Here is a 13,691-nt window from a genome sequence, read left to right on the forward strand (position 1 = left end):
AGGGAGGTTCTCTGAAAGTAGCAATATACGCATCAAAGGGATAGTGGCAGAGTCCTAGAGAAAAGGTGCCCAGTGTCTTGATCCCCTCTAGCTATCTGACTTGTTGATCAGCAATATACGCATCAAAGGGATAGTGGCAGAGTCCTAGAGAAAAGGTGCCCAGTATCTTGATCCCCTCTAGCTATCTGACTTAGTGATCAGTCCCCCTCTGTCACTGAGGCAGCAGACAGTGCAAAGTTCTCCACGTCCACCATCACCACCCCAGCCACCGAGCCCATCCTACCTCCGCCCCCACCCCACCCCACCCCGCCCCACCCCAAGGCTTTATTGAACATTGGTTGAAGCTTACTGGGTTATACCTGAGGTTACCAACTATGTCTTGGGAAATTCCTGGAGATTTGGGAGTGAGACTGGGGAGGGCAGGTTTGGGGGGCAGACAGCAGGGATATGATGGCATAGAATCTGTGCTCCAAAGCTGCCTTTTTCTCCAGAAAAGCTGATCTCTATCATCTGGAGTTCAGTTGTAATTCTGGGAAGCGTTCATGAGTGTGTCTATATATGATGTTTCAGTTACGTTACATTTTAAGCTAAGTTATGGTCTACGGTTACGACATTCAATTCGATTTGATTACACACCTTCATCCTAAAAGCCCTGTGTCCTCTCCAGATCTAACAACGTCAACTCCTGATTCTTCCAGGCTCTACCAGGAGACAGATGATCTGTCCTCCAAACATTCACTTTTCAGTAACTCTATTTTCAATAACACGTCTCCTACCCATGGATCACAGGACCATTGCTGTGTTCAGATTTGTGAGCTGGGGCATGTTCTATAATGTGATGGTGACTTTGAAATGACCTGGTGCAAAAAAAAATTGTTTGGTCACGGTGGGGCAGGGTGGTTGCTGGGCCGGGGGATGACGACACAAAACTCAGCTTTTGCCCTGGGCTCCATTTTTCCTACCTTCGCCTCTGCTTTATTCATCTACTTGTTACAGAAAAATCATGCACAGATGAGCTGCAGGCATAGCAAACCTCCATGGGAAACCTTCACCAAATTGCAGAGGCGTGAAGAACCTCTGCACCAGCACACAAAATGGTGTGAAACTGACAAGAGCTTCATGCAGAAGGCAGTAAAAAAGATCTGTTGTGGCTGGTAATGCTTGCGCTGTGGGAACTCAAAAAACAGAAACAGATTTTTAAAATAAATCCTAAAGATGTACTTATGCTGTGTGGAATTCACTGATGTGCTTAGGGTTTATATCAGTTATTAAACTCCAAAGTCCAGACCTGATAATGAACTGAAGAGGCAAGAGGTCTAGTAAATCAAGTGTAACGTTTATTTGGCTGCAGCACCAACTTCAAGAGGCAGAAACCAAGAACACCAAAGCTTTTCAAGTTACATAGAAGTTTGCAGAGTCTCAGGCCCTTTCCGCATGGGCAAAATACAGTGACCCAGGGATGGCAAAAACGCCGTCCCTGGGCTGCTGTTTGCACAGGAGGTGCTGCTGCATTGCAGCAGCGCTGTCCTGGCTGCCCGGGAGCGGCATGAAGGCGCCGCTTTTAACCTTGCTCAATGAGCGAGCTTTTTGTAAAGTGCCGTCTTCCCGTTGGTGCGGTGCGAACAGCACTAATGGGAAGACACCACTTTCCCCCTCCCCTCCCCGCCCCATCCAGCATCGCTCTGCCCATGCAAGAGGAGGGGGCAGCTGCTCTTAATTTTTTTCAAAGGAGAAAACCTTCCTGTTCTCAAAACCAGAGGCATTCCTCCCATTGGGCAAAGTGGGCAGTTGCCCTGGGCGCCGTCTTGTGGGGGGCGCAAAAACTGCAGGTTCGTCTGTGGGATTTTTGGCCTGCAGATGGCGCGGTTTTTAGGCTAGCAGCACCAAAATTTCAGGGATTTTTCAGGAGACTATCCAGATGATATCACCCAGGTTTGGTGAGGTTTGGTTCAGGAAGTCCAAAGTTATGGACTCCCAAAGGGAGTGCCTCATCCCCCATTATTTCCAATCAGAGCTAATAGGAGATGGGGGCTACACCTTTGAGGGTCGATAACTTTGGACCCCCTGAACCAAACTTCACCAAACCTGGGTGGTATCATGAGTAGGGTCTCATGAAGATACTTGGAAATTTTGGTGCTGCTATCTTAATAATTTCACCCCTGACAGCAGGCACCCCCTGACAGCAGGCATTTCCCCAGATTTTCCTTTTAAATCCATTTTTATTTCTTTTATTCTCTTTTATTTCTTTTATTCTCTCAATGCCTAATAAAGGTTATTATTACTATTTTGAAAGCATTTTGAAAATGTTTTCAAAAAAATATTTCTGCTGTGTTCAGATTTGTGAGTTGGGGCATGTTCTATAATGTGATGGTGACTTTGAAACGACCTGGTGGAAAAAAATTTTGTTTGGTCACGGTGGGGGAGGGTGGCTGTTCATGGGGAGGGGCATAAAACTCAGGTTTTGCCCAGGGCTCCAGTTTGCCTAGGTACGCCACTGCTCAAAACAACCTCATTCCTGAAAGGGCATCAGTCATAAAAGAACCCCAAAAGCCTGGGGTCTGCCCCCCCTCCCCGGGCAACACTGAGCTTTCGGGCAGTGTATCCACTGGCTTCACCTTGACTGGGTTCTGGACAGCTCCGGAGCCTCAGGGCTGGGGATGTTGCTCCTTTCCAGTTTTTGCAAACAGTCAGAGCCATCTTTTGAGCCATTCAGATATTCAGCATTGATCATAGAAGCTAAATCTTGCAGTCTGCGCAATGGGATGTAGCAGGAGGAAGGGTCTTGGCCATAAGCAGCAGCCTTGGACGCTGCTACGGGTAACTGCATGGTGTACCCATTAGGTGACTCGGGGCTACGGCTCTGACCCTCCCTCCCATAAGGGCAGCCCCCATTCTCCAGTGCATCCAGTGTGAAACCTCTTTGAGACTCTGCAGTGTAATTGTAATAATAGTAATTGTGATAGCATTTGGTGTGGGGCGAAACGGGGGGGTTGAAAGGATATAGGTCCTGGATCTGAGCTCTCTAGCTCAGATCCTGCTTTACATTGTTACTTTTCATTTTACCGGGAATAAACTGCTTTAGAACTTTTCTACGGTTTCTGTTATTTCCACATTCGAGAGTCTGGCATTTACGTCCTTTTGGTAGTGTATACAAGCTTATAAGGAAAAGTGAATGATCTACGTGATCCTAAGGAAAAAAGGGTGAGATTCCAATGTTTCTTCAAAATAAGATTTTATTTATAACTGATAGGTAAATTCAAAATTCAAAATTTAAAAAATCAAACCAGAACGAGGGAACAAGTACTTTGAGGACTTCACTCAGCATAAATTCATTTTGACAGTTTCTGATAGCTTCTCATAGGCTCATTCCGCACATACAGAATAATGCACTTTGAAACTGCTTTCAGTGCTCTTTGAAGCTGTGCGGAATGGCAAAATCCACTTGCAAACAGTTGTGAAGGTGGTTTGAAAACGCATTATTTTGCGTGTGCGGAAGGGGCCATAGTTCTTTCAGAATCGCTGTATTTATTTTGTCTCCGTTTGCTGAGGATCTGACTTTCTCAGTGTACCTTCTGACTTTCTGACCAACTCACTCACAGAGCTCTGACTCTCTATGACTTCTCACTCAGAGCTTGGACACACTTGGACTTGTCTCTCCAACTCAACTCTCAGTTTAAAGTCATGCATGCATGCAGACAGACACATACGCACGCACGTACTTAAATCACTTCAAGCATGTTTGCTTTCTTTGAGCGTATCACTATAAACTGTTGCTAGCCAGTGGTTTATATCACATCCTACACCTGTTGTATGTGGCCTGGGCGGAGTTTGTTATGCTAAGCAAGAAGGGCATTGTAGAATTCTGTGGCTGTGATTAATTCAACCAGTTTACTTTAGCCAGAGCACTTGGCTAACAGAAAAGCAGAGAGATTTGAGAAACATTATGCCTAAATATGTTTCCACATGGCTCTTCTTCCCAGGAGCATAGAACAAACTCTTCATTCTTTGAACACCATAAGGAGAAAACCTGCCGATTCAGTGATCATGGCTTTGGATAAATTCAGGGATACATTCCTGTCAAAACTATTGGCAGCAGTTTACATTTAAGAACCGTAAACTATATGAATAACTGGCATTTCTAATGACATAAACAATTCTTTTCTAATGCATTTAACCCCTGCTAACAGGGTACAGAAGAGGGGGTTTACAGAGAAGAGGGAAGTGAAGCTCATAAAGATAAAGTGACCAAAAAATCACCCTGGGTTTAAAACCATGTAAAATCATCCTGAGTTTGATATCAGACCACCATTTCTACACCAACACTTCTGTTAAAGAGATAGGCTGTCTTATTGTGGGGGTGTATTGACAAATTGTTATCGAGTGAGTCCAGTGTTTGCATTGAGACCTTCTGGAAAATCTAAGCTCAAGAAATCACATGATTTATTTCCTTCAAAGCCCCCCACCCCACAGCAAGAAGTTTGTAGTGGAGCTCTATAAAACCATCTTGCTTTCCTTTTCATTGCCAGACAGTGTTCAGGCTTTCTACAGGACGCCAGAGAATCTCCAGGAGCAGAGAAGGAAGGAATCCTGACCAATATCTGGTTACCAACAGCTTCTCAAAGCTGCACTTGGCTGTCAAGGGTAAGCAAGGTTTGCCTGATATCAAACTTCTTTGTGGGCTTTGCAGTAATTCAGTCTTGCAAAAGAATAATAGACACAGGAAGCCATTTTCATGCGCTTGCAAGGTTTGGTAGTTTAAAAAAAGTGCAATATTTAAACAGTGGCCCCATTTCATACTTGAGTTGGGGTCAAAAGGCAGCAAGACTCACAGAAAGGCTGAAAGGTAAAAGGACAGGTAAAAGCATGGTCTCTGAAAAATTTTCATAACTTGCAATAATTATAGCAAGCTAGCAACATAACCAACCCGCCGCCTATTTTTTTTTTCAAAAATGCAAATGGTTTTATTTATATGGTTAGCAGGGATCCCTCGTTCCCAGTCTGGTTTGGGAAGTACAGAATACATTATGTACAGATAAGGTTGCCAACCTCCAGGTGGGGTCTGGAGAGCTCCCAAAATGTCAAGTGATCTCCAGACTGCAGCTCCTCTGCAGAAAACGAGCCCTTTTCAGCATGGATGCTATAGCATATACCCTGATGAGGTTCATCTTCTGCCACCACCACCCTCCCCCCCACAAACTCCAGGATTTCACAACTCCAGAATTGCTGCTCCCCCACCCCCAAATGCTGACCAGGGACAAATCCATAGGGATACAACTTTATTGCTGGGCTTCCCTCTTTTTCTCCCTCTCTACACCCAACAGTATATGTTCTCTTCATGATACATTACTCTGCATCCTATATTTCTGTTTCTATTCACTGTTTGTTTTCTCACCTCATAGCTTTTCTCTACCTCCATCTTCCAGCTGAACTGTCCCTGATTTCCTCACAATGTGGGTCTTTGGGTACCTCTTGCAGCCCATTTTCAGTATGCCCCATAGAACTTTCTTCTGTTGGCACTACCTAGATCAGTGATTCTCAACCTGGGGGTCGGGACCCCTTTGGGGGGTCGAACCACCCTTTCACAGGGGTTGCCTAAGACTCTCTGCATCAGTGTTCTCCATCTGTAAAATGGATACATGTTACGGTTGGGGGTCACCACAAATGTATTACCCTGTGTGATATATTGCATAATAAACCCTAACGGAGAAGGATTCTTGTTCCATAATCTGCTGGAACTAAATTTAATTGTCTGGGAACTGCCAGGGCTGATGCCTCTTCCTCACTGTGGTCACAGAGATTCTCATAATGTACTGGGGAAGTGGTGAAGTGCCATTTTTGCATTTGAATTGCTTTGACCTTTCAAAGACCTGAGTGTCCTCATGCAAAACTGCTGTGGGTTTTGAGTGTGAGAATTGTTCAGACTGATAGAAAACAGGAAGTGTTGGAGAGCACTTCAGTCAAAGTAGCTCAATCTGCAAACATTAGCCTATGATCTTGCTGCTCTTACTGCCTTAAAAAAAACCCCTGCACATGCTGATCTATGCTTATCAAATCACAGGTAAAGGAACAAGAGCAGGCCAGGTGGTTTTCCTGGCTCCATCACCCCCCCCCCAAAAAAAAAAAACCATTTAGCAGATGGGAAACAGGGACTATTGTAATAATTATGATGGATTATTGTCTGAGTCCCCACATCCTCAGTCCCCAAAGAAGATACACAGCTAGTGATTAAAATGTACAGATAAGAAATTCAGTACTGTATCCTTGAAATGATGAATGGAATGCACTACACGGAATGTACTGATATCGCTGATATCTCCCGACGGGGTTACCTATAATGTAAATGTAAAAGTGTTATTTAGCATTGTATTTTATGTATAGTTGTAAGATTGGTTAGATTGTACAATACGCGGAAGCCACTGAGCAGCATACGTGCGTCACGTTGTTTTTTGCGGTCCATTTCTTGCAAGCTCTTAAAGGGCGCACGTCACTCTTTCATTCATTATTAACAATAAACAGGTCTCTGGCACCTCATCAACCCATAAGATTAAAGGCTAACTGTAACTTATCCAGGTTAGCTAAATAATGGCCTAGGTTAATAATCTTGAGTGTTATGCTGAGGTTATCCTTATGTTTTAGTTGGTGAGACAAGTGGTCTGGTTTGGTATCAGAAAACTGAGATTAACCTGCCCCCAATGGAGGAAATAAACCCTATTAAAATGCTGTAGCTAAAAACCACAGTTAGTGGTAGTCTTTCACAGATGCTCAGTGCTAAATAAGGTAAAGGCCCTTTCCGCACGGGCGGTAAAGAGCGTCCCCCCAAGCGGCACGAAGACGCTGCTTCCGAACCTTGCTCCCCCAGCAAGGTTTTTTGGAAGCAGTGTCTTCCAACCGCAGAGGCTGGAAGGCGCCATTTCCCCCATTCCATCCCTGAACACTTACCTCATCTCCTGGCTTCCAGCTCGTCGCAGAGGCCAGGGGACATGCCCCCCTGGCCTGCGACTCCAGAGCTGTCGCTCCAGCCTGCGGGGGCGTGTCCCCTGGCCTCTGCGACGAGCTGGAAGCCAGGAGACGAGGTAAGCGTTCAGCGACGACACAGCCTGTGCGAAGGCTGCGCCACCGCCTGCCACCCTCCCGGGACTGTCCATGTGCATGGTCTCGGGTGTGTGTGTCGGTATTGTATATGCCGACGCACCCCCCGCACCGTTGCGGTGCAGAAAGGGCCAAAGAGAACTGTCTATATGGTCCAGTGGTTAGGATGCTGGAGTGCAATAAGGGAAACCCATATTCCACTTGCCCTGTAGCCATGAAATTCATAATGGTACAATACTGATGGAGGACTCAGGGAAAAGCTGACGGAGATCAAAATCTTGCAGTGTGTTGTCTTTTTCAGTTCCCACAGGCCCTTTGCCATCTTGAAAATCAAATGCATTGAGTACTGATTTAATTCTTCGAGTGGGGGTGATGCTTTAAAAAACACAACACAACAGTTTCATCCCAGAGGTAAATCTAGATTGTCAACAGAAAATGTCCATTTGATGGTCTTCCTACGTTAGGTAACAAACATTATTCTTCTGTTTTTATTCAGATCAACTGAACATCCAGAAAAACAGCTATGGCTGGCATTGACAAGAACGAATCCATTAGAAAGGCTCTTACTCAAATGAAGGCTTCTTTAGCACAAAGAAATCTCCAAGATATAATAGCCAATCCTGATAAAGAGTTAAAATTACTAAAGAACACAAGACTTGATATTGCTTTCACAGGGGTTTCAGGGGCTGGTAAATCATCCCTGGTGAACGCCTTTCGCAATATCTCAGATTATGACAAAGATGCCGCTAAAATTGGGGTGAAACAGACTACTATGGATGCAGAAAGTTATCCCCATCCTCAATTCCCTGAACTGACACTATGGGATCTACCTGGAATTGGGACACGTGAATTTCATCCAAAGAAATACCTAGAGAAGGTAAATTTCAGCAGGTATGACTTCTTCATCATTGTGGCCGCAGAACGCTTCACTGTGAATGATGCCATGCTGGCCTCAGAAATTCAAAAGATGGGCAAGCGGTTTTACTTTGTTAGAACCAAAATGGATCAGGCTATGGATGCTGAAAGAAGGAAGCCCGACTTCAGTGAGGAACAGACCCTGGGTGGGATAAGAGAATACTGCGTTTCCAATTTGATAAAAGAAGGAGCAGTCAATCCAAGGGTTTTTCTAATATCTAGTTGGCATTTGAATATGTATGATTTCCCTCTCCTGCAGAGGACCCTAGCAAATGACCTGAATGATCTCAAGAGACCTCTCCTAATTTTGGCTATGCCAGCTTTCTCAAAAGCCCACCTGCAACAGAAAAAGGCTGCTATGGAGGCGGTTATCTGGAAAAAAGCCCTGTTGTCTTGTATCGTTGGGGTGATCCCTTTGCCAGGTCTCTCTCTAGCTTTTGACATTGGCCTCTTGGTGACAACTCTGAAAAATTTCTGCAAGGCTTTTCACTTGGATGAAGATTCCCTCCGTAACCTAGCAAACCGGGTTGGCAAACCTATTGATGTGCTGAGATCTGCTGTCAAAAAGACTCCGTTGGCCAACCAGATCAACCCAGAATATGTGCAGTCTCTCACCACCAACTCCATGTTGGTTGTCACTGCAATGGTGCTGGAAGAGCTTGCGGACTTCGTACCTGTCATTGGCTCTCTGGTTGGTGGAGTTAATTCTTTTGCCACCACATTTTACATGCTGAAGTGCTTCCTGGAAGATGCAATGGAAGATGCTGAGAATGTTCTGAGAATAGTTGTCGAGTAAAGATCCTGCTGAAAAGATTCTGCAATCAATTTTCGCTCATGTTGCTAGCAAAGAAACGCCACACTTTTTAGAGTAAATGATGTTTTTCACCCCCCCCCCCTTGGAAAGGCCACTCTGCCCTTGCGAGGATCTTGAGCAGGGAGGCCAGATCTCACCTGACCGAGAGAGCCCTCTTGTACTTTTAAAGGAAGTGAAGTCTCCTCAGGGTCACTTTGGCGCTTCCTGTACAAACCTCTTAAAAAAAATTTTTTAGACAGGGAATACATCATTCCCTCTGTGGTTTTCTGCCCTGTTCTTACCTCATCTGGTTCCCAAAATGTTTGATTTGCAGCCTCAGAACTTTAAAAATAAATTCTCTTTTACAATGATTAGTTGAAACATTTTCAAAACAGCTCCATTTGCCTCTTTGAGGCAATTCTCATGCCTCTATGAAGTCCCCGGACTTCCCCTTTTTCTCCCCTTCAGCACCCCCCTCATCTATTTTTGGAGCATTGGAGCAAAATTTGTTCAGTTTTGGGAGGCTGATTTTCAAAGGAGGAAGTGTAGAAGGTGCAGAGAATCGCAGCGCCCTGCTGTGAAGCACTTTAAATAGCCATTCCGCAATGAACTAAAAAAAGAGAGGGAAAAATCACAAAATGGGGGCTAGGAATCTTTTTGAGGGGGTGTGTGCAGACATAAATTATGGTAAGGGAGGGCCCGCTTGAAAACGGTTAAGTAACATTTTCAGGGATTTGTGCAGAAAGAACCTTTCTTGTAGTATTGCAGGGTTTGTAAAAACATACAACCATTAAAGCTACTGGAGTCCTCTTGAAAACTGGGTTGGGGTGCAGATATAGTTTGGGGGCAGAAGTGGAACACACCACAGGAATTTAAGCTTTGGAATTCTGTTTTGCTGTTTTTAGAATGTTCTTTTCAAAGCTCGCTGACAATATTAGAATCTGAAGTTGTGTTTATCCATTGCTAAGGCTACTTTTTTTGGCTTCTATTCTGAAACTGAATTGTTAACAGTGACTGCGATGTTCAGGAAATTCTGTAGGTTCCTCCCCGGTTTTTTGTTGCACCAGAAATGACTATTCTGGATTAGACTGTGACTGAGCATTTCCCTTACTGAGGCGTTCTGCTTTACCAACACCGGTATTAGAGGGCAAGTACAGACACGTTCCAAGATCAGAGAGGTTATGCTGTTGTGAACTAAAACGAGTGGAACCAATGGAACGTGTCTTCCTCCACTGTCCATCCTATGAAGCTGCTCGATTCAAGCTCATCTGCCCATTATCAGAATCTTCCTACAGAGGCAGCGTGGAGCTGTGCTGTTGGATTTGCCCTCCCTGGGGCACTTACCCTGGTGGAAGGGCAAATCCTTCAGCATTCTGGGGGGCGGAGGGTGGGGGGTTCTGGAGGCTTGGCTGGAGGTGGAGCCAACATTAATTGGCTTCCACCCAGCCTGTGCTTGGCCATATGACACCCTTTTGAGTGGTACAAGCTCACAGAGGTCAATGGAGGACATTTTTTGTTGTCCTCCATTGTCCTCCAACAGCAATGCCAAATGGAGAAATTTCTTAAAAGAAAGTTTCTTTCCTTTAGACATCTTTTTTTTACATCAAATGCCGTATTATTTTGACACAGGCTAAAATTTCTATTTAAAGGTTTGAAGATTTTAAATGCAGTTATTTTGTCGGTAAGCCTGGACGGGGACTGTATATAATAAACAAACATACATATGGGAGAGCTCCAAATGGTTCTGCCAGCACCCACATGGTCCACAAGGGAGCTTTTTCTCAGACCCCGAAATGAAAGTCCTCCTTTGAAATCTCTAGAAGACGTAGTTCTGCTCCTGCAGACCTGACAAAGGAGATCATCGCTCTCATGACTTGTTACGAATGCAGTAGCTACATTTCTTGCCTTAGCTATAAGATTAAGAGTACAGTGTTAGTTGAACTGTTTTTAAAGTTGTGCATTTAACACTTTTATGCCAATGAAGTCAATAATGATGACTAACCACAAATGGGATACTATTTTGTGGTACTGGAAGAAATTATGAGGAATGGGATTTCCCGGCCTTCTGGGTGCCAACATGAGCAATAATTGAAGGAAAATGAAATCCACATTTGTCTCGATGCCACTGTGAAACCATTCCTAACCAACAGATATGTAGAAAAGGTCCATGAGGAAAATGGCCACTTGGTATCTGCTTATCTTGAGGATGTTATTGCTGTGTCTTAAAATCTCTAATGGCCTCTTCTCAATCTCCCCTCCTTCTAGTCCTCAGGAATCAAGATGGTGGAGAGGCAACATGCCTGTTAGAAGATCCTGTCCTTCCCACTTTTTTGGATCATTGGATAAGTAGCTTTGAAACTGCTGTATTTATTCATTCATTCATTCATTCATTCATTCATTCATTCATTCATTCATTCATTCATTCATTTATTTATTTATTTATTTATTTATTGGATTTACTATACCGCCCTATCCCAGCAGGGCTCAGGAGGGTGAACAGTATAAAACATCATGTATAAAACAGACAATTTAAAACAGTTATATTCTAAAATAATAGCCCACAAAACCCACATATAAAACCCATATACAACCCTCCTCAGGAAAGAACGATGGGTCCCAATGATGTTAGGGACCCCTGTAAGCAGAGGGGGGGCAGGGGCACCATCAGCGGCTGGTCTCTCCAAAGGCCTGGTGGAACAATTCGGTCTTCCAGTCCCTGCGGAATTCTCCAAGGTCCCGCAGGGCCCAGGTAGCTGGTGGTAGAGTGTTCCACCAGGCCGGCGCCAGAGCCATGAAGGCCCTGGCCCGAGTGGAGGCCAGCCACGTCATTGAGGGGCCAGGGATCTCCAGTAAGTTGCCCTCTGCTGACCGCAGAGGTCGAGCCGGGACATATGGGGTAATGCGGTCCCGAAGGTACGAGGGTCCCAGGCCGCGTAAGGCCTTAAAGGTTAATGCCCACACCTTGAAAATGATTCGGAATTCAACCGGTAGCCAATGCAGGCGACGCAACACAGGGTGAATACGTTCTCGAAAGGCGTCCCCTGTTAGCAGACGAGCCGCCGCATTTTGGACCAGTTTCAGTTTCCGGATCAGACGCAAGGGAAGGCCCGCGTAGAGCGAGTTACAATAGTCTAGCCTGGAGGTGACCGTTGCATGGATCACAGCGGCTAGATCGGCGTTGCTTTGCTTTACTAGGGAACTGGGCTGTAACTAAAAGGGCAGGGCATGGTAGGGTAGCAATTGATTTTTTTGTAGTGTTTAGAGTGACTAACAAGTATTAAGCTTGCTCTCATTGTAGCCTTTCATTTGATTGTATCATGGTTTATGGCTCATCCTTCCACAACTCAGTGCATCGTCAATTGAAAACTGGTTGACAACTCATATTTTTCCATGCACTGCCTGCATATGCATCCCGTGTACAGATTTTTTCCTGGGTGTTCTCGATCCATGCCCGTCACCATGTATTTGTTGCGCTTTTGTGGTGCTTTATATGAAAGTCCAATAAACTGCTTCAATTTGCTTCAATGATATCTTGGAGTTTATGTCTTGCTGATTAAAGTTGTGTACCCACCAGGGTGGTAGGCACCAAATATAGCAGAGACTTCTTGCTTAAAGTGACTTAGAAATATGCTAATGTCACAGTATGGTGTGTGGGCTAGAGCAGGGTTGCCAGACAGAACATCCTACAAGGTATCTCCCTCCCACACAGACACACACGCTCCTTTCCTTCTGCCCTCTTCATGCCTGGAGTGGGCAAGGGTCTGATCTGACTTCCCTCTCTCCAGAGGTAGGGCTTTACTGGAGAAGGTCCAAAGCAGGGGTGTAACGAGGCAAACTGGAGCCCTGGGCAAAACCTGAGTTGGATGCCCCCCCCCCCAATGGGCGGCCACCCCACCACGACCAAATTTTTTTTTGCACCAGGTCATTGGTGCCTGCAGGGGGTGCATTTTTAGACATATCTGCACCAACATTTCAGCGTGTCATCAGGAGATTGCCCTAATGATACTCCCCAGGTTTGGTGCAGTTTGGTTCAGGGGGGCCTACCCTTTTGAGGGTCCATAACTTTGGCCCCCCTAAACCAAACTGCACCAAGCTTGGAAGGTGCCATCAGGACTGTCTCCAGATGATACCCTGAAATTTTGGTGCTGATACGTCCAAAAATGCACCCCCTGCAGGAACATCCCAGAAATTTGCCCAAGAATCTTTGTTCTGCATTGAGTTTTCTGCATTGCCGTCAATGGGTGTTGCAGGCTGCGGGGGGCACATTTCTGAAGGCACAGTCTCAAAATTTTCAGGGTCTCATCAGGAGACTGCCCTAATGACATTCCCCAGGTTTGGTGCAGTTTGGTTCAGGGAGGCCAAAGTTATGAACCCTCAAAGTGTAGCCCCCATCTTCTATTAGCTCCCATTGGAAACAATGGGGGGTGGGGCACCCCCTTTGGGAGTCCATAACTTTGGACTCCCTGAACCAAACTGCACCAAACTTGGGGGGTAGCATAAGGACAGTCTCCTGATGATACGCTGAAATTTTGGTGCTGCTAGTCTAAAAACTGCAGGCCAAAAACGGAAAACCACTAAAAATACCCCAAAACGAACCCTGCATTTTTTTGTGCCCCCCACAAGGTGATGCCCTGGGCAGCTGCCCACCTTGCCCAATGGGCATTATGCCCCTGGTCCAAAGTGCCCCCCCAATGGAAATCTAATTTAATCATGGTGTGCCCTTGTGTGTGGCCAAGTTTCAGTTGTGAAACACCCAGGAAGAATGTATAAGAAAAGGTTTATTTAAACAATGTTATAGTAAGTAAACAGGGTCCACAGCCTTTGGGTGGAGCCTGGAATTTCAATAGACTTCTGAGACCAGCTCACCTGTAGAAAATGGCTGCTTTGGGGCAGG

General features: G+C 45.3%; 1 protein-coding gene across 2 annotated transcripts in view; it reads left to right on the forward strand.

Annotated features, from left to right (window-relative positions):
* Positions 1–4,525: 4,525 nt before the first annotated feature.
* Positions 4,526–13,691, forward strand: part of LOC125434534 (interferon-inducible GTPase 5-like) — an 89,083-nt gene continuing 79,917 nt past the window's right edge. Inside the window, exons 1-2 of one of the 2 annotated variants that reach the window (XM_048500021.1) lie at positions 4,526–4,641; positions 7,586–10,174. In XM_048500021.1, the coding sequence (XP_048355978.1) occupies positions 7,613–8,800 (1,188 nt within the window). In that variant the 5' untranslated portion in view covers positions 4,526–4,641; positions 7,586–7,612 and the 3' untranslated portion in view covers positions 8,801–10,174. Of the gene's footprint in view, positions 4,642–7,585; positions 10,175–13,691 lie in introns of those variants that run through there. The other variant, XM_048500018.1, reaches the window with a different exon arrangement.

Source organism: Sphaerodactylus townsendi, linkage group LG06 (genome assembly GCF_021028975.2).
Source record: "Sphaerodactylus townsendi isolate TG3544 linkage group LG06, MPM_Stown_v2.3, whole genome shotgun sequence".
In the NCBI taxonomy this organism is placed as follows: domain Eukaryota; kingdom Metazoa; phylum Chordata; class Lepidosauria; order Squamata; family Sphaerodactylidae; genus Sphaerodactylus; species Sphaerodactylus townsendi.